Source organism: Phyllostomus hastatus, unplaced genomic scaffold (assembly GCF_019186645.2).
Source record: "Phyllostomus hastatus isolate PE091 unplaced genomic scaffold, TTU_PhHast_1.1 phas_contig_196, whole genome shotgun sequence".
Lineage (NCBI taxonomy): Eukaryota > Metazoa > Chordata > Mammalia > Chiroptera > Phyllostomidae > Phyllostomus > Phyllostomus hastatus.
The window spans coordinates 37,436,873-37,462,846 of NW_025333709.1; the positions used below are offsets into that span (position 1 = coordinate 37,436,873).

General features: G+C 33.1%; 1 protein-coding gene across 13 annotated transcripts in view; it reads left to right on the forward strand.

The window, feature by feature from the left end:
* The window catches only part of ADGRL3 (adhesion G protein-coupled receptor L3), a 761,150-nt gene that overhangs the window by 354,163 nt on the left and 381,013 nt on the right, over positions 1-25,974 (forward strand). For all 13 annotated transcript variants that reach the window (XM_045834530.1, XM_045834518.1, XM_045834519.1 and 10 more), the window contains one exon: positions 4,513-4,726. In XM_045834530.1, the coding sequence (XP_045690486.1) occupies positions 4,513-4,726 (214 nt within the window). The remainder of the gene's footprint in view (positions 1-4,512; positions 4,727-25,974) is intronic.

Here is a 25,974-nt window from a genome sequence, read left to right on the forward strand (position 1 = left end):
GATTAAATACTATAACAGCATTTAAATTAAATGTATTCTTTGTTGAATTAGACTTGTTGAAATTCAGTTTATGAGAAGCTTACTATTCGCAGATGTACTTTTAAAGAAAGTAAATGGTAGGGTGATATTCTAGTGGGTTTCCAATGTTATTTTTACTGCCAAATATTTTGGACTAGATTATTGGAGTACATTTTTAAAAACTTGGATAAATGATTTGGCATGTAAAATGGCACAGAGAAATGCACATCTTTAAGAAAATTATGTTCTAGGCTCTGTTCAAACTTAAAATTAGGGTATTTACTTTATGGCAGCAGTTAAGTAATGAAGTATTATTAAAAGACATTGACAATAATGACAGATAGCCCACTTTTAGATATGTAAGTGTCCCTCTTCAAATTAAAAAACTCCTTTAAAATCATTAGCCTTGACTTACAAGTAGTTTAAGTGCTTCTCTCTCAGGAGGAGCCAGATCTGTCTCTTTTTCATTCTAAAGTTTTTGTAAGAGCCTTTTTTCCCCCTTCCTATGATCACTGGAAAAATAATGTTTTTAACACCTATTAATAATCAGTTTTCAGTGCTGAAAACTGATTTATATATTTTATATATACACATACATATTTGAGTAACAAATAAAACATTTTATGTATTTAAAAAATGTAAAAGTATATATTCTATTTGTATTAATGGTTGTATTAGAATATCTGTGTGGGTAATTCATATTTTTCTTTTATTGATGCGGTCTTTTTCAGTATCTGTCCAACATATTCAAAGTCCACTCTTTAAACATTCCTTCAGACTTGATTGAGGGCTCTCTGTAATTAGTAATGTATTGCCCCAAACTTAGTAGCTTAAGACAGTAAACATTTATTATTTGCCATGGTATAATTTCTCTAGATTAGAATCTGGGTGTAATTTCACTAGTCAGTCTCGCTCAGTTGTCCAAAGGAAGGCTTTCTTGTGGTTGGAGAATCAGCTGCCAAGATGCCTCACTCACCTGCCTTACAAGTTCATGGTGGCTTTCAGGAGAGGACTCAAGGCTTTGTGCCTGGATCTTGCCATGGGGTTTGAGTATTTTGAAGATGCAATGACTTGCTTTGTGCAGAGTGTGTGATCCAAGAGAGATGCTGAAGCTGCAATACCTTGTTAATGAACTAGTCTGGGAAATCACACACTCTCACTTCTAAATACCGTGTGCATTAGAAGAGAATCACTAAGTAAAGGCCGTAAAGGCCGCATTCAAGGGGAAAGGGAATACAAATGGTCCTCCAAGTCCTACCCAAGGACTGTGAACATATTTTAAAACTGCCTAATGGGCCTCCTTAATAAAATCCATACTCCTTCCTAGGTATCTTATCTTCTACTTTGCTTTTAAGTACTAACTTATAATCCTCAAATTTATAAAACCTCTTTTCTGAGTCACTGACCTGTATTTAACTTATGTCCAGATTTTGTTTATGGCACTACCATCCAACCATTTGTTGGTTAGGCAAAAAACCTAGTAGTCATCCTTGTCCCCTTCTCTTTTATCCCAATATTCAATCATCAAATGATATAATTTTTGTTTATAAACAGATCAAATATGTTCTCTACCATTATTCATCTAAAGCAACTATCTTGTCTTTACTGTTCAAAATAACCTTATAATACGCATTTTCTTATTGATGCCTTTAATCATTTCCTCTAGTAAATTCAATTTTATTTAAATATACACAATTTGGGGTAAATGAAGTGTAAAGGTAAAAATTGGAAAATAAATACAAATGTAGCCTGTTTTGCTAATGATTTTATATCATAACAAACAAACATATAATCCAAGCTACAGATTTCATTTTCTGCTAAATGCAGATTAAGCTGCAGCCCTTATTTTTTTAGTGAATCCTTCAGAATGTAGAACAGTCCCATGGATAAACCAGATTTGAACAGGGCATTGATAGCTTGATATATGTAAATGCCTGATTCGCCTGTCCTGTAACTGTTTAAGTACCTTCCCCTTAAAGCAGTGGCTGGATGGTTAGTCCATTTAGTTAAAATATTTCTTTAATAGATACATAGTGCCCTTCTCTATGTTATATATAATGTTACAACCACTTCTAGTTATGCTAACTCTCTTTAATCAACACTATTAATGTGCCGAGGGGGGGGGGGAGAGAGAAACAAAGAACATGTTGAGTGGCATACAGAATGGAAATTACTACACAGCTTGAGAACTTTAAGTGACCTGCTCAGAAGTTGTGCACGGGGTCCATGGTACAGTTCTAGTTTTTCCAAAATAAATGTGGTAAAAAGTAATGTCATTCTCAATTTTGAAATGATAGGCCTGGTTTCACATATCAAATCAATATTCTCTCTAAGTTTCAAGTGAAAATATTTACAGTAATAAAATTTCTCTTTTTTAACTTCCTTTTTTCTCTTCTCCCTTCATTTCCTTTCACATTTCATGCTTAATAAAAAAGCAACAAGAAAAGTCACATATATGTATTTAAATACATTTTGTAATGTATGTGAGTTAAACAATCAGTGCAAATTTATAGCTATCACATAAGTATCTCTAAAATTATTCTCTTGTATGAAAACCAACTTTATTAGGTTATTGGCAAACAACTTAGAATTTAACTTATATGCATTTTAAAAGAAGTCTTACTGAGTTTTTACAATTAAATATCTGACTTTCTTCCAGTAATGCACTGATTATGTTCATAGTCTTGGAGTAGGAGATTGTAAAACTTCACATGAAAATATAGATAGTTGGGTGTATAAAAATGAAATACATAAGTTCAGCAAACATCTAAAATCAACTTCAAACTAGAAAAAATTTGCCACAAATCTTTATATTTTTTTTCTACAATAAGATATTTTAAAATAGAAGTATAGATGAATTTAAGCAAGCAATTCAGAAATATGCAGGGGGAATAAACATGAAAATACTTTCATTGTACAAATAAAATAGTGAAAATGAAAATAAGGATACTATATCATTCTTTGTCTAACACTTTGAAAAAATTAAAAGAATTGGTAATATGTAGTTTTGAAGAGAGAAGTACTACTGGGTGAAAGTGCACATTTTTATTAAATGTTTTGACATTCAGTTGTTGATATTTACCATTTCTGTATTTATAGAAATATATCATTAAACATATTTTGAAAATTTTATTTTTCCAAAATATTATAGCCATGGTACACAATATCTTAATACTTTTTTGCAGTGATATGAAAAAAAAGCACTGGGATATTCCTATATGTTTATCAACATGAGCTCAATTAAGCAATGTTTTATATTTAAAAATAATGTAGCAATTTGCCATGAGGGATTCAATATAGAAATGAAAACATTTTCATCATATATTGTTAAATTAAGTAATTAAATAAATTAAGGTATGAAACAATATGTGTGGTGTGATATAATCTTAGCAAAATTTACTTGAGTAAAATTAAAAGAGTGGTGAGAGGAAACACCTAATGTCCATTTTTCCTTTGGAAATGTCTAATAGAAAAGTTATCATATTGTTCACTGGTTACCTCTTGACATGTTTGAAAAGGTTTGGGGAGGGAGCTAAAGGACAAATTTTTTTCTATACACATCTCCTTTTCTTTCTTTCTTTTTTTTTAAGCTTTTATTTATTTATTTTTGGAGAGGGAAGGGAGGGAGAGAAAGAGAGAGAGAGAGAGAGACATCAATGTGCGGTTGCTGGGGGTTCTGGCCTGCAACCCAGGAATGTACCCTGGCTGGGAATCGAACCTGGGACACTTTGGTTCTCAGCCTGCGCTCAATCCACTGAGCTACTCCAGCCAGGCCTATATCTCCTTTTCTTAAATAAAGAACATTCATTATTTCTACAATTAACTCACCAAGTATACAGATTACATTAATTATTACTTAAAACTATATAATTGTGTATAATTGTGTCTTAAAATTGAAACAGACTGTTTTATTTAAGTATGCTTATAAACACAAGAACATTGTAATTTTGGGGGGTAATGGTTTCCAAAATAAAAACAAAGAACAAAATGAACACATAATACCTGAGGCTTACCTGAGAATCTTGTGCAGCAAATTGGAAATTTCTACATAATCATTACTTAACATACCAGCCAAAATTCCAGAAAATTCACAGTGCTTTTTTTCCATGTATAAAGAAAAAAAACTGTTAACAAGGTTTTTTTTTAAGAGATAACTATTGTTAGAATAAATAATAGCTGTGAAGTTACTGAAGTGAGAGATATTCTGTCTCTCACTTCAATTAAAAATATGAATTGCAACAGCTTTCTTCCTTGGTATTGGTTTACCCCAAACACTGAGCAAGAGAACATACACACTTTTTGTTTATTAAAATTCTATCTCTCACAATTTATTATGTTTATTAAAATTCTATATCTCACTCACAATTAAAATTATGAATTGCAACAGCTTTCTTCTTTAGTATTGGCTTACCCCAAACACTGGGTAACCAAACATAGACACTTTTCTTCTTTGTAATAAAGAGGACTTACTTTCCTTTCTCCTCCTTCCCATAGCTTTCAGCCGCGCCCCAATACCGATGGCTGTGGTCCGAAGAGAGCTCTCCTGTGAGAGCTACCCCATAGAGCTGCGCTGCCCAGGAACAGATGTCATCATGATTGAAAGTGCCAACTATGGGAGGACTGATGACAAAATCTGTGACTCTGACCCTGCTCAGATGGAGAATATACGATGCTATCTGCCTGATGCCTATAAGATTATGTCTCAAAGGTATGATATTTCTAATATTCTTTTTAAAATTTATTTGCATTGTATTTTTCTATTATCATTTATCCCCCTTATACACTCTTCCACCTCCACCCAGCCCCCCACACTCCCTGCAATCACCACAGTGTTTCCCATGTCCATGAGTTCTTTTTCCTTTAGGTGCAATCCCTCTGCATTCTAACCCCATCCCAGGGCTGTCAGCCTGCTCTCTATCCATGAGTCTGTCTCTATTTTGCTTGTTTGTCAGTGTTTATTAGATTCGACAGATGAGTGAAATCATATAGTGTTTTTCTTTCTCTGACTGGCTTATTTTATTTAGCATAATGTTCTCCTGGTTTATCCATGCTGTTGCAAATGGTAAAATTTTCTTCTCTTTTTACAGCTGAGTAGTATTTTATTGTGTAAATGTACCAAATTGTTTATCCACTCATTTACTGGTGGACACTTAGACTGTTTCCAAATCTTGGCGATTATAAATAACACTGCAGTGAACATGAGGGTAGTTATATTCTTTTGAATTAGTGTTTTGGGTTTCTTTGGATCAATTCCCAGAAGTGGAATCCTTGGGTTATAAGGCAGTTCCATTTTTAATTTTTTTGAGATAAGTCCATATCACTTCCCACAGTGGCTGTACCAGTCTGCATTCCCAAAAATAGTACAGAAGGGTTCCCCTTTCTCCACATCTTTACCCACTTGTTTATTAATTTATTGATGATTTCCATTCTGACCTGTGTGAGGTGATAATGTCATTTTAATTTGAATTTATTTGGTGATTAGTGAGGTTGAGCATCTTTTCATATGTCTGTTGGCCATCTGTATGTCCTCTTTGGAGAAGTGTCTGTTCAGGTCCTCTACCCATTTTAATTTGATTGTTATTTTGGTATTGAGTTTTATAAGTTCTTCATAAATTTTAGATATTAACCCCTTATCAGATATATCATTGGTGATTATGTTCTCAAATCCTGTGAGTTGTCTTTTTCTTTTGTTGATGGTCTCCTTTGCTGGGAAAAAATGTTTTTCTTTGTTGTAGTCCTGTTTGTTCATTTTTTCTTTGTTTTATCTTACCTGAGGAGACATATCAAAAAAATGTTGCTGTGATCAAATTCTGAGATATTACTGCCTGTATTTTTTTCTAGAATTTTTATGGTTTCAATCTAATATTTAAATCTTTAATCTATTTTGAATTGATCCTTAAATACCTGTACTTGGAAAATTGTAAGACACTGAAGAAAGAAATTGAAGAAGATTTAAATAAGTGGAAGCACACAGCGTTTTCGCAGATAGGATGAATTAACATCAGTAAAATGACCATACTACCCAAAGCAATCTGTAGATTCAATGCAATTCCTATAAAGGTATCAATGTTGTATTTTACAGAACTAGAACAAATTTTTCAAAAATTTATATGGAACCACAAAAGGTTCTGGATAGCAAGAGCAATCTTGAGAAACAAGAACAAAGTTGGAGGAATAATGCTACCTGATATCAAATTATACTATAAGGCCATAGTACTCAAAACAGCATTGCAGTGGCATAAAAACAGACACATAGATCAATGGAACAGGATAGAGATCCCAGAAATAAAACTATACTATTACAGTCAATTAATACTTGACAGAGGAAGCAAGTACATACAATGGGCTAAAGATACTTTATTCAATAAATAGTGTTGAAAAAATTGAACAGATACATGCAGAAAAATGGGACTAAACCACTTTTTTATGCCACACACAAGAATAAATTCTAATATTCTTTTCTTTGTGTATTTAACACAAACTGCCAATATGTAGCTGTATGACATATTCAGCATACATAAGAACATAGCAAGTATTGTATACTTTTAGGATAAATTGAACTAGTATTTCAATATTAGATTATCTGCCATATTACTGAAATGACTATTAAAATTGCAAATGCCTTTGGGAAATTATTAAAATTCATTAGGTTATTTATTCAGTTTCATGGTCTATTGTATATTCTCTAGAACTGGGTTCATTAGATGAGAAACTAAATTTATTTTTTATGGTTACTAAAGCTGAATTTTATAATTTTCTCTAGAAGTTACAGAAAAATTACCTTAATGCTAACAATTATTTTCTACCAGCATAGGAAGAAGACAATAAAAATTAAATTAACAGGCAATTTTTATAACCGCTAATCAAAATACAGTAAAAATTTTGATTAAAGATTGGACTTGGAAACAATGAAAAAAGTTATTCTTTTAATAATTAATATAGTTAATTCATTTAATACATTTAAGCTTTCTAAAATGTTGCCATATTAAAACAGTATAAATTAAGGTGCTGTATAATATCACTGGATGAGGAAAAGAAAATCTTCAACTCTAAAGAGACTGGTCAATAGTGATAGATAATACAGAATATTTAAACTATATTAATTTTTGATAAATTTACTAAGCATTGCACTTGTATTTACTATTATTGTGACTCCTCAGAAATCAGAGAGGAAGTCATTCATCTAATATAAGCCTTCTTGCTATTCGAGCACTTGGTCACAGTGATTTTTAAATTATCAACATTTTATTTAGTGAATTTGTTTTTTTATTAGGATTTTTTAATTAGGCATTTCTTCTATTGTTTAAAGATTTCTTAAAATATGGGGAGAATCATAGCATATGTAAAAATATACAAATTGATGAATAAAAGTAAAAACAAGTCTCAAGGATTTCCTTTCTTGTGTTTAAGAAAGACCTGTCTTATTTTTAATGTTTTGTATTCTTGATATACTTAAAATTCTACATATGTTTGTATGTGATTAATAAACTGGTAGAACCAATATCTTATTTTTATAAATTGCTATTATATCAATTAATAAAAGAAATTATAACATGCCAGGGTTTTGATAATCAAAACATGTGAGATATACTTGAAGGATAGTGGTCTCTCTGGGCAAATCTGAGGGCTTTTGTTTGTCTATTTTTAAAATATTGGCTCATGCTAAGATGACTTTTTACAAGAAATAAGATCTTAAAATTGTGGATACTGTTTGATATTAGTTTGGTTTCATTTGGTTCTCCTTGCGTATCTTTCTCATTGTTAATATATTTGATATATATCAGCTGTGGTTACATTCTCTGCTGTTATGCCTAAAAGAAGTCTAATCATTTCATTTCATGTAGATACTGTAATGATCATTCAGGAGTAGTTTTCCATGAGGAGAAAGGGATGGGTACACTGTTCTGTCAGACCACCAAACTTTAGAATCCATTTGGGGTGTAGATCAAGGAGGAGTTCTGCTTTCCTGTGGTTAGGTTTTCATTTAACATGTAACAGAAGCACTAACTTCACTAGGTCTTTGATCGCAACATGATTTTCATTGAAATTGTTTTAACCTTTTCATTGATACTGTTAATGGCTCCCCAAATAAGCCCTTAATCTTATAATTAGTGTAAAAAAATCATCTGGACCTCCTGAATTACATGGGATGCAACTATAAAGTGACAAATCTGCAGAGTAAAATTGCTTTAAAGTACCCTGAGTAAATCATTTGTGGAAGCTCTCCTGGTGGTTTCTCAAGTAAGAATTGTCACTTAGCTGAAATAACTGTAGTTAATTCTCCATGGAGGCAAGTTCCTTGCTTGTATTTGGACTTGCCCAAAATAAATGCTTTTGACTCTAGGAGAGAAGAAATTGGGTTCCAAATTTTAATCCCCTAAGAGATAGAACCACCATGTCCATATTATAAGCTGCTTTAAAATGAACTTTCAGTCATGCTATTGACAAAGTGTTAAATAATGCTAACAATGACTAATTATGGTACGGACAGTTTAATGCATTTGAACTTAAATCATAGTGGCAAATATCTTTTCTAAAAGAGGTTAGGAATTGTTTTCTTTCATTTATTCTGCCTGGAAATCTGATCCTGTATCAGGTTCAAAATATTTTAAGCATGTCTCCAGATGGGAAGGTTATTAATAAAAAATTATTTGTGTATCCTTGCATAATCTTGTTAAAAGGCTTTGTAACTTATTTCATCTTCATAAATCAGACAAAAGTCACAGGCAAGGACAAACATGAAACACTTTTATAATATGCAGATGTTTGCATACACATTCAACAAATGCATACATAAAAGTGTATACTAATACATTAGTTAAAGGTAAAAAATTGGGTACTTGAATCAAAAAGTATGTGGCACTTGATTTGCACATTTTCCCCTAGGAGAAGTATGCAATGTGATACCTGCTCCACAGAAGCCAGTTTTCCACTGCCTTTCTGATTGCATCTCCTGTTCTCAAATCCAAGTGCGTCCTCTTGCCTTTCTGCCCCATAGCCTACAGATTTCCTGGGCCTTAGTGGTTGAACATGATCCCACAAGAAGACTTGTTCAGCTGCCAGAACACATGTATTTCTCCTTCTCAGAACTTCTAATCTCACTCATTATCATCTGTATTCATCTTTTTTGCATCTAAATACTTATAACTTATATTATCACATTTTAGACAGTTGCCTTGTCTAAAGTAAACTGTAGGCTTCTAGAGGCCAGGCATTCTGTTCATCTTATCTAAAATAACTTTTGATGTGTAATGGTGTATAAATGAATGAAAAAATATACTCTCCAATGTTTTCACTTAAAAACTCTCTTAACTCTATTAACTGAGTGATTTTTATTTCTTTTTATTTTATGTTTACACACCTCAGAAGGTTTAAAAAATAGCTCACATAACATTGCAATCTAAAGGTGAACATGGCTGTTGGCAACTGGTAACTGCAGAAATTTTGCACTATGAATTAAACTGAGGTTTTCATGTTTTCCTCAGGTATTAATAGAAATATTTCCATTTTTAACTTCACCAACACTTGAGAGTCAATAATAATGTAGTGTACCATGGCAGTTACTCTGGAGTTTGGTGAATAAATAAGTCAGACATTGTTCCTGCCTCTAAAACTATTGTTTTCTGGAGCAGATAAATAACAAACTATATCATTAGCCCACTATTTTATTTTATCTCATTTACATTTATTGAAGGGTTAAAAAAAAGACAGAAAGAACACTCTTTCAGCTATGTGTTTGGAAATGTTTGTGGAGAGTGGTGAGGTGGTTTTTAAGGCATGACAGCATTAGTGGAACCAAAAGAGACGAAGGTGGTGTTAGATATATAAGTGGATTATCAACAAAAAGCATACAAGACAACAGCTTCCCTTCAGTTACCCTTCATCAGACCTTTTCCATCATGGCTACACAAGCTTTTTGGTGCTCTGCTGGGCACTGTTTAATTCCTCGAAGGCCTCGTTCTAACATGCCACTGCTTGAAGCCATTCCCCACCCCTCCCACTGGCCCCAAGCCCCGCCCCCCCAAGAGATCTGTTGCACATGCTCTTAAAAAACCTTGATAATTAGCTTATGCTAATATTCCCTTGCCAATAAAAACTCTTTTGAAGTCCTTCTTAAAAACAGGACAAAAACTTTAAGTGTGGGAAGTTTGAATATCATATACTATGATACCTTATAGCATCTTTTGATGACTCATATTTTAAATATGTGATATAACAGTCTTACTTTACATAGAATTGCATATATCTTTCAAATCAAAAAGGCATTTGTGAATGTATATGTAAATATGCATATGAGAACAACAGGAACATTGTGCATATCATAAGTGTACATCTCAATGATTTTCACAAAGCTCTCCCGACTAACACCCAGATGAGGACACAAAACATTAACAGCACTGCAGACACCCCACCTTATGCCCTGTACCAGCAATATACCCACCTTCCCCCAAATTGCTCCATTCTGACTTTCAACACCCTAAATTAGTTTTGCCCATTTTGTAAATTAAGGAAATGGATTCATGTAGTACATGTTTTTTTGTGTGTGTGTCAGACTTTCTTCATTCAATGCATTCATTTTTTTATTTAACTTTATTGAAACCTTTTTATATACCACAGAGTTCACCCATATCCTGTGTATAATGATATTTTTAGTAAATTTATTAATTGTGCAGTCATCTCCATAAATCAACTTTAAAGAATTCCATCACCATCATGAGATCCTGAGCGCCCATTATTGTGAAACTCCATCGCCTTTCTCACCCCGTGCGATGACTAATCTGTTTTCTGTGTATATGACCATCCTCAGTGCATTATTTATTTCTTAAGCTAAAACATGAATATTTGAAATCAAGTTAAATTTAGTGGGTTTTTGGGGGGGATATCAAGGAAATATTACTAGTTATTTTTAGAGGCATGGAGATAAATACAGGGTAGGGCAAAAGTGTGCTTACAGTTTATTGTATGGAAAGTGATACAATAATTAATAAATATTTATACAAGAAGAAACTCTGTGTTTCATGAGCTTAGAACTATAAACCTACTTTTGTCCCACCCTGTGTGTTGCTTACATTTTGAATTAGGCATTTTTAAAAATACCATCTTTATAGAGTTTCCTACCAAAAAAGGTGCTAAATGTATAACATTGGAGTATTTTAGCAATATTACATTTTCTTCTGTCATAGTCACATCAGGGACATGCAAAAAAAAAAGAGGGAGAGGGAAAATCATTTCTCACATTTTTGAAAAAGTTATATTTCAGTTTATATCAGTACCACTGCAGGGGATTTTACTGCTTACAAAAGATCATGGTTTCTGTTGTATTCATTCCTGGTGAAGTTAAGAAGTCTTTCAATAGCTGTAGAAGAAGAAATGCCACTGGCAATTTTTGTATGTACATAGCTGAGTGAATGTTCTGCAATAACTGTGTGTATGTATACATGAATTTTTCAATGTGAGTATTCTCCTTTGCTCCTTTGACAGATTCATTACATTAAGTCTTATATTCCTCTTATGAATTTTAACAGATCAAAAACAATTTCTCATATCAGGGACTTTTCCATTTAATTCATGTTCTTTGCAGTGAAAAAGAACAGATAGACATAGAAACTATAATCCATAACTCAGTGCCTTAAGGATTACTGCTGTGTGCATGTTTATTTAAAAAAGGATTGGGGGTGGGATGAGAGAAGGAGGAACGGTAACTCCCATTCTCAAAGCCTGAATATAGAGAGTATGGAAAAACAGGACAATTTCCATCTGGAGAGCATTCATTTCTTCTCCTCTAATATTTTGGCTCATTGCAATTCTGAGACTGCATTTTGATACTATCCTGTTAAAATGCATCCTAGACCTTGTTGCTATTAATGTAATTTTGAATAAAATTATGTTATATATGTGTAATACATTTTTAAAGATTTTATTTATTTATTTTTAGACAGAAGGGAAGGGAGGGAGAAAGAGAGGGAGAGAAACATCAATGTGTGGTTGCCTCCACACACCCCCCACTGGCGACATGGCCTGCAGCCCAAGCATGTGTCCTGACTGGGAATCAAACCAGCAACCCTTCAGTTCACAGGCTGGTGCTCAATCCACTCAGCCACACCAACCAGGGCTATATGTGTAATTTTAAAGTTAAAAAATTAGTAAATTATTCAAATATTTCAAACATAGTTGTGGGTAAATGCTAGAGAGAATTTTGTTGGGGTCTCTCATGGACCATGGGAAGTATTCACCCTTTGTGCAGCTGCTCTTTAATCTTCTTTTGCAGAAACTCAGAATCCCAACATCCTCTCCACGAATTTTCTATTTGAAGGTCCAGATTATTTTCATAACAATATTGCCATATTCTTTGCCTTTTTCACTGTATCAGTTATAGGCACTGGTGGTGTAAAAGTAATGGTGGGTAAAATTGTCGGCACCTCAGCTGGGATCAAGGCAGTAGCAACAATGTACTTTAAAATTTTTTCTCACTTTTAATTTCTAAGATAGTAAATACCAATCAATATAACTCACATGAATGGATAGTCTTTTGGAATCTTAATTTCATAAGACAAGGTAGGAGACTTGATGTTTTTACAAATACAGTTATTTTTTTATTTCTTTTATTGGCTGAAATCAGTCAGTTATATTTTGTTTTTGTTATTTTTACAGTGCATAATACTCATTCTGTTTGTTTTAAATTAATCTTGTCTTTTTGTATGAGTGAATTATTTTTAAGAGAAAACTATCTGTATGTTTTATATTAGTCCCTATTAATATACAGAGCCTAATGAGAATTAGAACATAGGAATCAGAAAATTAGTGCCATTTTCTCTTCAGACATCCATATGCTTAATCTCCCATAAAATTATAAAAATCTTCTTAAAATTAAAACTGAAAATAACTAAAACAACAGAAACTTAGATCGTTTCTTTTTAAATGATGTATACTGCATAGATTAATAGCATTGGACAGGGTGTTGGGGGCTGCCATGATATAATTCTAAAACACGAAAGTGCTGGAGGAACTAAATTTATAAGTAGATATACTGGAAAAAAATGTTTTTCATTTTATAGGGTCATTGATTTTAATTTTTTTCTTTTTATGTTTTAAGTTAATACTGTAAAGACAGAGTTTGGGAAATTTGGGGCTGCTGTTTCCTGGTATTCTTTAAATTTTCTGAGTTCTTATTAATTTATCAGTGTTATTGATAACTCCAGTGAATTTAGCCATTAATAAATGGATTATCAAGCAAACTAAACAAAACAGACCTAAAAGGGATTTAAATTCCTATAGAATTAGTCTGATAGGTTTAACTGGGATTTTTGTTGATTAACATTTAATTTATAAAACATACAAATCCTTTTTTTATTTACTTAAACAAATTGATCACCATAGTTGTTTTTCCACCTCTATCTTTTTCAATAACTTTACATTCTGTGGTCAGTCTGCAGTACTTGACATCTTGTGGGAAGTGCTATTATTGAGAAAAGAAATATAAACAGTTTTTGAAATTTAAAGGATACTAGATGAAAATACTTAAGCTAATTACCTTGAGTATAGCTTAAAATCTGGTGGGAAAGAACTAAGTAGATTATGAGCATAAATTCTGTCACTGTTTAGTTATATATCGCTGGACTCTCGAGGAAAATAAATTATAATAATATTTAACAGACATTCAGAATAAATACCTCAGTTTCTCTATCGTTACCATGACTTTAAATATTTCTGGGGCTGTGGGAAAGCAGGTCTCAAATCATTTTTACTGCCTTTCATTTTCATTTTATTGATGAGGAGAGACTAAGTTACATGAAGTTTAAGAAATTTACCTCAGATTACTCACTCACTGCTATGCGATAGCACTAACATGCCTGCTGTCTTTAGGTACAAAGTCTATGTTGATTTTAGTTTATTTTTACTGTGTTTTTTTTTTATGACACTAATCGTAATTTTTGTTACAGGTAAAGTCTTTATTTAAGTCATGTGAAAAATGAAGTAAAAGATTCATATCCATCCACATTTTATATAATTCAATGTGTTGGTTAAACAAGAGCAATTTCATTTTTTTTCTTTTTGATTTACTGAATTTTATATCTAATAACACCTACACAAAATGCCTTGAGGTGGTTGATAGTAAGAAGACATTGAAGTTGGGATCTAGAGGTGGAAAAAGGCAAGTGTTGCACCCTCTTAGACCAGAAGGCTAGAGAGGTGGCTAAAGGAGTTGAGCCAGGTGGGCCTGGAGAGGCCCCATCCTCCCAAAGGGGCAGCGCCTCCAGCTTCAACTGGCTGCTGCTTAGAAGGAACAAAAATGCCCGGGGTTGCTGGATCTAATTTCTCAAAGGGTGGCAGGAACTGAAGATGTTTTGATTTTTAAATGTCCAAAACAGTTTTTTAGAAAACTCAGGTTTGAATCTGAGACATTAGAAACCAGGTGGTGGTTTTCCTCAGACAAGTGGGGAGAACCAGGGCTGGGGTTGATGTAAGACCGGGGTTGTCAGATGCTTGTGCCTTGATCTGGGCTGGTTACCAGGTGCGTACAGTTAGTTAACATTTCATGGGACCATGAAACCAAGCCTATGGAACTGATCAATGCAGCCATTTAGCTTCATCTTCAGGAAAGTGTCCTGTCTTTGCCTTCAGATTATTGAAGCAGCTTTCCATTAGCTGGAGTTTTCATATCCAAGATATAATGTTCTTAAATTAATAGGGAGCATATTCAGTTGTTATTATTAATGATACTTGTCAACATTTATTGTATGTTTTTTATTTGCAATCTGCTCAAGTAAAGAATTTACCTTTCATTACTTTATTTAATCCTCCCCATAGCACTAAGAAAATACATTTTGTTATTACTTACATTGTGCCAATGGGATCATTAAAGCACTTAGAAATTTACTTGCTGAGTCTTTTAACCCAACACATGACTTATTTGAGAGATTTGGGGCTTTGAGTACTGTAGCAAGGCTGAGTAAATGATGATGTTTTAAGAGTAGTTAAAAACTGCATCCGATCATGACCATGATGGTGAGAAAAGACATTCATTTCCTCTCATGAAAAAACACTTAATCAAATACCAAATTTATTTGGCTCAGGTTTTATCAATATTCAATTATAGCCATGCACAAATTTTATCATTGAATTTTTTGATAAAAACAATTTAATATCACCGTGGATCTGAAATTCTCTATCCTCTAAACCCCTTTTTTATTTGAATCAATTATGTTTATAAAGTGTTCTTGGATAATGTAATAAATCTTAGAAAAAACAAGCCTTGATAGGAAAGAGCTGATTATATTACTAAATATTTCCAGCTATAACTATATGTTAGCAATATTTATTGAGAACTTCCTATGAACCAGACAATATTCCAAGCCTTTTAATTGAATTAACTCATCTAATCCTCCCCTCACTCCTGGAAAGTGGACACTGTTGTCATCCTTACTTCACTGAAGGGGAACTAAAGAAAGTTTAAGTAACACAGTGATTGGGAAAGCTGCAGTTTTAATCTAGTCAGTCCAGTTCCAAAATCCACGATAACTACTTCAATCTGTTGCCTTGTGAGCTGTGTCTAAGATGAGTACTGGTTTTAATAAATAGGACTGACCTACAAAACAAGTATGAACCAGTCACTGTTACCGAAAAGAATATGCATGTGTGTGTGTGTGCCTGTGTGTTCACCTTCATACACATGAATTAGTGGTTGCTTATTATTTCCACATACACATTTGAGGACATGGCATGGGGATTATTAAATTATCCGGTATTTATTTTCTGCCTTAGAATAAGTTTTCTGGCAGTAACACTCAAACACTTGTGGTAAAATTGTTTTGTAAAATTAGATATTTAGTTTATTACATGTTTAGCAGGGCTATATGTAAATTATATTTATTTGTAATCAGGTTTACCAAATAGTAAAAGCACAATATGTTTTCTCACTCACATTGGCTCATTTCAATATATATATATGGGTGTTTTGGCTTGAAAGACTTGAGGCCTTTCCAAAAATGCTAACATTCATAGCTATTAGTACTATCAATCATATGAAAATAAACATTTGGAGCTGTTTCCCAGACTTGTTAGTGTATTGAGGAAATAATACTTGGAAGAGAATATCAAATCCACTGGGATGTTGCAATATAAAAAAAGGAAATAGACTTCAAAGGCAATGAGGACAAGGAGAAGAGATGATTGTTTCAGAAAGAAGAAACTAGATGGTTATGGGTTTGAAGGTGAGTAGATGATAATTAAACTGAATAGAACTTTTTCAGTTAACATTCTTCATACTGATGAATTACTCAGACACTGATGTTTCCAAATTAGAGAAGTTTTCTGTCATTATTTTTTCAAACAAGTTTTCAATTTTTGCCTTTTCTCTTCTGCTTCTGTTACCCCTATGGTGTGAATGTTGGTATGCTTCAAGCAGAGGCTCCTTATACTACCCTCATTTTTAGGATTCTTTTCTCTTCTTAGTCTTTTGTTAGGTTTTTTTTTTGTTTGTTTGTTTGTTTGTTTGTTTTTGCTTCCTTACATTCCAAATTGCTAATTTGATTCTTGGCTTCATCCACTCTGCTGTTGATTCTATGTAAATTGCTCTTTATTTTAATTAGTATATCCTTTATTTCTGACTGGATCTTTTTTATACTGTTGAGGTTCTAAGTTCCTTGAGCATCCTTATAACCAGTGTTTTAAACTCTACATCTAGTAGCTTGCTTGTCTCCATTTTGTTTAGTTCTCTGCTGTAACATTTTAAAAATGCTACAATTATAACAACAAATATTATGTGTCTGTCACTTTCACTGAAAGTGATAGAAGTGGAAAAACATACATTCATAGAAGCAGCACAAACCCACATGAGTTTAGAATGTAGTATAAGCCTCATACACAGCCATAGAAAAATGTGTCTCAGTTTAGGCACATGTTATGTACCTAAAATTTTATACATTTGTACATGTAAATAAAAATCTATTCTTGATATTATGCAGCAGAATACATATGTGATGGCAGTTGCTAAATTATAAAAGGATGTGAGCAAAAAACAAAAAGAAATTGCAACATAAATCTTACACCTAGATTCTTTCAGTCTGTTGTGCTAGTTTCTTGTGGGAAATAATTGAAGAACGTGCTGTTATGATGCTTAAAACATGTACTCAATGTATCCTTAGAGATGCAACTTTGAAATTACTGTGCCAGTAATGTAGGGATACCTTTGTGTACACGCACACATACACTCATATGTACAAATAAATGAGCACATGCCTCTGAGGCATAAATGTATAGGGTATCTATAATGTGTATTTCTGGATGCAGATTATTTTCATGAAAAAATGATATATTTTTCCTGGAAACAGACAGTTACATTGTTACCTAATGGTTCAATATTTCAGAGGCTTTAGTTTTTCTCTCATTTGTTAAGAAGTAGAGGAATATGTTTCTTATTGATTTATTTAAAAATGTGTGTCAAGAAGATAGAATAGACATAATTATTTTATTTTACTGTTGTAAATACTGATGCTTAAACAGGTAGAATGATTAAGTAAGGTTAAATATGACTCTGACTTTATTTTAAACTTAACTATATAAATCTATTTCCATCGCTAGTTTATTTGGAAGGCAGAATAACTGGCATGTATTATTATGGGATAAAAGTATACCTTTCATTTATTAGCAAGATTTAAAAAGAAACTTAGTTTAAAATGTTGGACTTTACAATTAAAAAATTGTTAGAAGAGGACACAAATTGGAAATGGGATAGTCAACAGTTGTGTGAAGACTTTTTAAAGAAAGAAATGTCTCTTGGAGCTTCAAAATTATATTAATTTTAGGAAGATGCTTAGAAGTCACCCCCTACTCTTCAAATACTTATGCCTCATCTTGTAGGTTGAGAATGTGCTTTGAAATCTCTGCAGCAGACTTTGGTTTGAAATTAAAGCCATGTGCCCTAGGCACATTGGCACCGAGCAATATGGAAGGCTCTGATGTGAATAGAAAAATCTGTTTCCCATATGTGTAGCCCTACAGTGCTAAAGTGGTCATTATTATTATGACTAGAAACATATATTTTTATATTAGCTCTTATTGTTGAATAAGGAGCATGTTTCTGGATTTTGATATTGTTTTCCTATTAAAAAATAAAAGTGTGTTCAAAGAATTCTTGTCTTAGAATCTCTCTCCATGAGGTCTTTAGCAATAAATCAGCTTCATATCCTAAAGAAATAGTTTATGATGATACAGATTGGTAATTTTTCCTCTCTACTTATTATTATTTTATGACTTTTTGGTGAAGACATTGAGTTGTGGCGAAATCCTTCTATCATATGCAGTTCACCTATAAAACCAGGAAGTGTTGCTGCTGCTGCTGCTGCTGCTGCTGCTGCTGCTGCTGCCATTCTGGGGTGGGGCTTTCACTTCTTTAAGTTCCCAGGCTTCAGGCCTCATTTAAGTAAGCTACATCAGACAATGATCTTTGTAGACTTTTTGAGGAGAGGGATGTAGAGATTTTTAGAGAAGGAGGTTATCAGGTCACTTCATTCTGCCAATATTGTTGAAAACATCTTGATAGATCACATGAGGAACAGTTACCCCCACACTGTTTATATTAGTAATTAACAGAATTTTAGGAGAGATTATAGGCAATGTCATCACTCCAGCATTGTCCTCTTAATGAGATAACCAACACAGTGGGGAACAAGCTGCATTTTTAAATTTAAGCAGGCTAAACTGTGGGAGAGAAGCTATTCAGAATCCTTGGGAAGGGTTTCAATACAAAGTTTGTTACTGGTGAAAGTGGTAAAAAGCATTTTTGTAAGGAAATGCCTGTTGGACAATGTAGTCTCAGCTTTTAGAAGACTTCAGGGCTCTTCGCATATATTTTGTTGCTATGTGTTTCCTAGTGCAGCCAGATACTTGTTGGCTTAGAGACCACAAAGCCTAAAAGAATCAGAATTCTCCTTTACTAGTAAAGACCCTGCTCCATAAGACTAGAACCATAATTATTTAAGTAGACGTTTTATATATACACACAGTTTTGGGAATAAAGACAGCTCTCAACACTCAGAAGATGTTCAGAAAAAAGCATTGAACAAGGAATGACAGCATTGTTTTGGTTCCTCCCTTTTTCTCTGACATCTGCCATTCAGTTTAAGGTTACCAGTGGCTAAAAATGGTCCCAATACCAAGCAAGTGATACACCTAAAATGAGATAAGAATGTTCACCAAAGGTAAACCTGTATGTTCTTGAGATAAAACAAGGTGAATAGATGATGGGAGGATAAGGCAAAACTATTCATCCCCTATTCCAAAGGCAATTCTGTATTTTGTATAGAATTCAGAAAATGGTTTGCACTTTTCTAGAAACGGCAATGCCACTTACAAAGAATTGCAGAATCTCAGAAGTCTCTGCAGTACCACTTCCCTCCATGTAAACCAAACATGATAAATTGAAGAAGACAAAGTCTCCACATGGTGGTGTTTCAATTTTGAAATAAAGAAACTAACCCAGACCAGGTGGCTCATTGGTTGGAGCATCTTCCCATACGCTGCAAGTTTGCAGGTTCAATTCCTGATTAGGGCACATACCTGGGTTGTTGGTTCAATTTCTGGTTGGGGCGTGTATGGGAGACTACTGATCGATGTTCCTCTCTCTTCCCCCATACCCCTAAAATCAATATGCAATCAACATATCCTCAGGTAAGGTTTAAAAAAACACAGTGCATTTCTCTATTTAAGTCTCACAGTTCTTAGAGCACTGGACGACCAATGATCTGATGGAGATCCTGAATAAAAGGACAGATATTTGGTACTGACTAAATTTGAATCCAGATATTAGCTTCGTTACAAGTTTTGTATCTAAAGCCTTTGTGAATTCTTACTCTCTTTTCATCACTGGTCTGTCGAGACTAATAATGAAGGCCTGGGCTGGTGCTCTTTCCTGAGTGTGTCCTGGGGCTTCTGACATGAGACCTGGATGCTTCCTTAAAGTTAACATCTGCCCTTCAGTCCTGGGTGCTGTGGTCAAGCTAATGAAAGAAACTGCATGTGGGAGCAGAGACCAAGCTTCATAATAACTGACACTTTTAAAATTAATTTTAAACTTTGTAATCACTGGTATTTTTGCTCTGAAATAAAATGTTCATAAAAGAAAAACAGAGAGAGGTGCCATTGCATTTTGCTCCTGGAATGAAATTTGTGAATCTCATGCTGAGATTTAAAAAATATATATATTTAAAATTGTACATTATGATTTGCAAAAAAGTCTTAAAATAATCTAAAATTTCAAATGTAACTTTCCTTTCCTTTCCTCTAGTCCAAATTACACTTTTAAAATTCAATAAAACAATTATATATGTTCCACTATAAAAGTAATTGCTATAGTTTTTACAGAAAATTAACATCTCTTGTTTATTAACATAATAGTAAATGAACTATTGTTAGGTATTGCATAGTGATTGATATAATTCATTTTAACTGAAAATATACATGTGTGTATGTGTATGTGTGTGTGTGTGTGTGTGTGTGTGTGTGTGTATTGCTTTTAACAGTAACCAAATACATGAAGGCTATTAATCTGCAAAAAGAAAAACAGAAAACTTATAGGAAGAAACTACCTTGCACTAAAGTGGAAATCAAAGGTTTACTATTCCGGTTTTTGCAACCTTTGAAGTTGTATTATGATGACTTTCACTTCCACGGAAAATGAGGAAGTATTTTTCACACAATTTGGATCTTCCAAAAGTAAATAATCTTTTCTACTTTTTGAGCAAAGATTGTTAATTTTGTGAGAGCTTGATGTTTTATAAGAAATGTCAATAACAAATGTGTGTCTGCAAGAAAACTAAATAGCTAATGTGATGCTGTTTCCTAGAAGCATCTGGCAACTCCACTTGAGTCGATCATAATACGTTTCAAGAATATGCACTCTCAGTCATTCCTATTCTACATAAACACTGAAATACAAGTAGTTCTGCTTATAGTCTAAGGATGCCATTAAATTATGGGTAGTTCAAGATTCTTGGTTTCAAACTAAATGTATGAGAAAAACCAAAGTCTGTTGGTTTTATTTTGCCAATAAAATTACTTTGATACAAAACATTCATGTTTTACTTTTCAAATATCAAAAAAATATCCAGAGTTTCTCTACTACAGTAGGCCATTCTTAAAAGCTTATGTATGTGAATTGAGTATTGAAAGCTGATGCTGAGCAAGTCCAGGCTTGATAGTATGAGCAGACTCATATTAACCATAAACATAAGCTCTTGCTAAAGATGATTCCATATACACTATTTTGCCAGGAATCATAAATCCCTACCGTCTGTCTTAGGAAAATGGATGCCAAAAACAGGTAAGGGGATGTTATCTGTAAGGTCTACAAAGCTGACCAATTTCCCTCCATTGCGCACCTGCAGCCAGCCCTTTTGGTCTTGTCTCCTTGTACTTCCAGTCTTGCCCCTTCTTACCCAGCTGCCTTGGTGTCCTTCAACATGAGAGACACATACCACCTAACAATGTCATTGATTCCTCCATTGATCAAGTTAACAGCATAAGCATTGTTCCCATTAACTTACAGAGAAATACTGTAGATGATTTCATAAGGATATACCAAAAAAAGTGAAAAAAAAAAACTTCTAATAACTGGAGGGCAAAAAAATTCAAAGCTATCAAACAATACGGAGGCAACTATTAGAATTGCAAACACATTCAATCGATGTGTGTGTATGTATATATTTATTGAAATACAAAGATAAGCTGTGGTGGCTTAAGGGTAGATAGATAGAACTCTGTTAAAGTGAATATATGTGAACAGTGTTTGCTCTATTGGAGTGCTAGCCATATACAGATCTTTTTATTATTAAACAGAAATTAAAAGTTGAATTTTTATGAAAATCCCCTGAATTCTAAAGTTTGGGTATCTTCAAAAATACACTGTGTGGATTGAACAGATATACCTGAAGAAGGTTTTTAGCTTGTACTTTATTGGTATCTACTAGTGTCCAAAGGGGCTCAAGTATGAATTATCATGAATGCTGATTGCTTCAAGGTAATGAGTGGGGCTCTATTTCATGTTTTACTAAAATTTATTTTAATCACCCAGAAATTTTAATTAGAATAAACAGTCTCCAATTAAGAAAGGACAATATCAAAGTTTGTTTCAGCATGTACTTTAAAAATCGTAGCATATACTATGTTGCAAGGCTATTTGGGTTGAGGTTTTGAAAGGAGAGGTTAAAGATCTTCAGGTTATAAAACTTTGTAACACAATGTGAAATTATTATGTCAAAATGGGTTTTTTTGTAATTAAATTTAGTCAGAACCACATAGTGAAATAATAAATTATTATAGGCTTATTAGAAATTGCTTTTCCTCAGACATGATGTCATTAGAAATGCTATACCTTCACTTAATAGTAATTTGAGATGTTGCTTAATTAAGTCAGATGATGCAGGGACACTTTGTCATTGATTTTCATAGTTGAAAAAATATAGAAATGTAACTTTGTAAAATTCCAAATATAACTTCATTATTTGGGGCCAAACATCTCAAATTTGTTACTTTGTTATTCTTTTATTAATTTGGCTGTTTTGCTGTCCTTTTTACCTATTTAACTATATGTGTACAGGAAAGAATGAGTGAGGAGGAAGGGAAATTTTCATCTATGAATTTTATCTTTTTAAACGTGTCTGCTTTCCTTTTATGGGGTTAATTCTTTTATGGGAAGCATTACAAAGTCATAGGTGTGTGGAATTCACTGTACTTTTTATTTGTATTATTATTTGAGAATAGTCTAAATCACTGATATATGCAACAGCATAAAGATATGATTTAGATTAGAAATATTAGGTTGGGTAGAAAGCCTGTTTAGTTTTTTTCCATAAAAGACCCATTTTTCATTTTCATCATACCATTATTGATTTGGATATTTTGAGTATGTCGGCTATCCCCCCACAGTATAACATTGATTGTTCTCAGTTAATGTCTCGATATGATCATTGTTAACTTCAACTGGTGTACATGACCTTGGAGCATCAGTCCAGCAAGAAATCTTTAGCACAAAACTTTGCAAACCACTTTTAACATGTTCCATCCGTCACAGCACCTTCTCCATACACTGCACAAATCTTATTTTGAGTTTCAGTTGTGTTTTTACCTTTCTTGAAAATATGCCAACAATGTTGCAGATTATCTTCCATCTTCAATATTAAAACAGCTACACAAAAATTCACCAATTTTGATAAATTTTTAAAAATGCACTCTGAATGACAGCTGTCATAATACAATCTAACAAAAATTGTTTCAAGTTAAGTTAAAGACAACTAAGCACTATTACAGCCATCTTACAGAAAATTCAAACAAAATTTTTGACCAACCTGTTATAACTAAGGGTGTTCCTAGTGGCTTCTTGTCAGCTCAATCATGTGGCAATTGTTCTTGAAAGAAGATTATCTTTTTTTTTTTTTGGAAAACTGTTATTTCATTGACTACCATGAAGTAATCTGTGCAAATACATAATTAAAAATCAAAGTATAATATACCGTATCGATTCTTTTTGTAAATACTATTTTGGACTATACTCTAAAAACTATTTTAAAACCTTTATTAGGTTTCATAAAGTCACTTATGTGTAAGAACGTGTCTGATTAATTTTCTTTGCTATTAATACTTAATAATAGCCTAGCTCTTAAAGAAGTAAACATGGTTCTTTTTAAAGTTAAAGAAGAAAACACCAGATATATTTGGGATTTATTTTCAAAGAATTGTTTCATGTTTAACTGATGCTATTTAGTTCAGTTGCTCTGTATTTAGTATTTTAGGATTCTTTCTCCTGAATTTCCTTTTTCTGTTTTTATGTGCCCAATCCTGCTTATACAACCCAGCTTCACCTAATATTGCTATGCCTTGATCCTTTCCCTTAGTCATGTCTCATCTTATTTTCAAATATGTAATATTGTGATAACAAATATATCAAATTAGGACCCTCCAGCTTCTGATCTGAATTATAAAAATGATCTGTGCATAGTTGGTTTAAATATATAGAATAAAATGTTCATAAATTATTGATGGTTACTTTTGCTACTTTTAATAAGCTTTCTCCCCCAAAAGAATTCAAATTATACAAATATACAGACAGGGTAGGACCAAACATAAGTTTACAGTTGTCAGTACATGAAGCACAGAGTTTATTCTTAATTTCTTATTATTAATTATTGTATTATTTTCCATACAAACAATGAAAGATGTGTCATATGTAGGGTGGTTTGCATTTTTGTCTAAAGAGAGACACTTTTGAAATGAAAGTTGGTAGTGTTAGGAATTATGTCAAGAGCGTAAGAGTATACACCAGAGAGTCCTGGACTAAGCAGAACATGGGGATGGAAGTTATCCACCAAAATGAATTATATGCTTATGAGTATTTCATGTTAAAATAAGAAGGATGATACATGTGCCCCTTATAAAAGGACCCCAGATGCAAAAATTTAACATACATTTTTATGAACTGTCTAACCTAGTTCTCTTTGAGACCAGTGCCATGTTTCAGAACTTCATTCTGAACTTTAATGACTTCTGTGAGTAATGCATTGTTTCTTCAACTATAATGGGTTCTATTACCAAAGATTGCCCAAGGGTAGGTCAACAAGCTGCAGTTTAGAAGATATGTAATTTCAAATTTAGACATGATAGGTCACCTTCTTATATCAGGACTGATCTCTGAAGGAAATCAGTAAGGGGGAAACATTATTTTCAACCTTTGGGGAATACAACTTAATGTTTCAGTGGTATAAATGATCTGGCAGATGAAAGGAATAACCTTAGTCTAAGTATTTGTTTGAGATGTCCTCAAGAAATGATACCACTGAGACTATAGTGAGATAGTCAATCGACTAAGGCATACCATATTTTCCTTTATAGTTAGCAAGAATATAGGCAAACATTCAGATGTTCAGTTTATTCTTCTAACATGTTATCTGCTTTTCAGTGGAAAGAAAAAAGAAACAAAGATATTTTAACCTGCATCACAGAAAATTACACTATTACATTGAAAGGGAAAGACTTTTATTGCCTTTATGTTAGAAATTCATTTCCTAGAGGTTTAAAAAATAAATACTGATGAGATAGTGAGATGAAGAATGTTCACATATTATCAGCAATAGCAATTTGACTAAAAAGTGATGAAATTATACTTATCAAAATCTTTTAATATTTTTAGGCATAGAGTAAGTGTTCTTTTTTATTTGTTTGTGGCCCTTAAATTCATTATGTCAAAATGTCCATATGTGCAAGAATTTCTGTGTGAGGGAGAAGCTAGAGGTTCTCATAAATCAATCCAACCTTTTAGTGCCTTTGGTTCCTTCACAGAGAGACGTGTACTTCTTTCCATATACAGCCTCACAGTTGATGCTTTAGCAGGTGATTTTCTTTCATATGTTTATCCAAAAAACTAGGGTCTCTCTAACTTGTGATTCTCATTTCCCCTAGGGACTAGATGCAGAAGAATGCTAAAATCTCAAAAACAAAAACAAAAACAAAAACAAACCCTGGTCTGGAATGGCCATTAGTTGTTTCTAATTATGATCCACTGGCAAGAATGAATCACATAGCCATGCCTGATAAGGGTTGCTGCTAGTCTATAGTTTCTTCAGGTGGCTACTTCCACATTCTGTAATAAAGAAGATTCAAAATATCCAGGAAGGTAACTTGGGCCCCTGAGGTAAATGTATCTTCAATGAATATCTTTTTTATTTTTTAAGCTAATACCATGTGCATGAGTTTGTTGATTAAATATTAATTGTATTTAAAAATTCTGTGCATAAATTAATGGGAAACTATCTTAGTAATCACCAGCTAGTCCACCCTAGTGCTATAGCATAAACCATATGTGCATTTCCTGTGCACTTAGTGCATTATCACTAAGAGAGTGGAAGTTTGACCACTTAGAGAGAATAAAAGTTGAAAATATGGACTAGCATTTGTTTTACTTTCCTG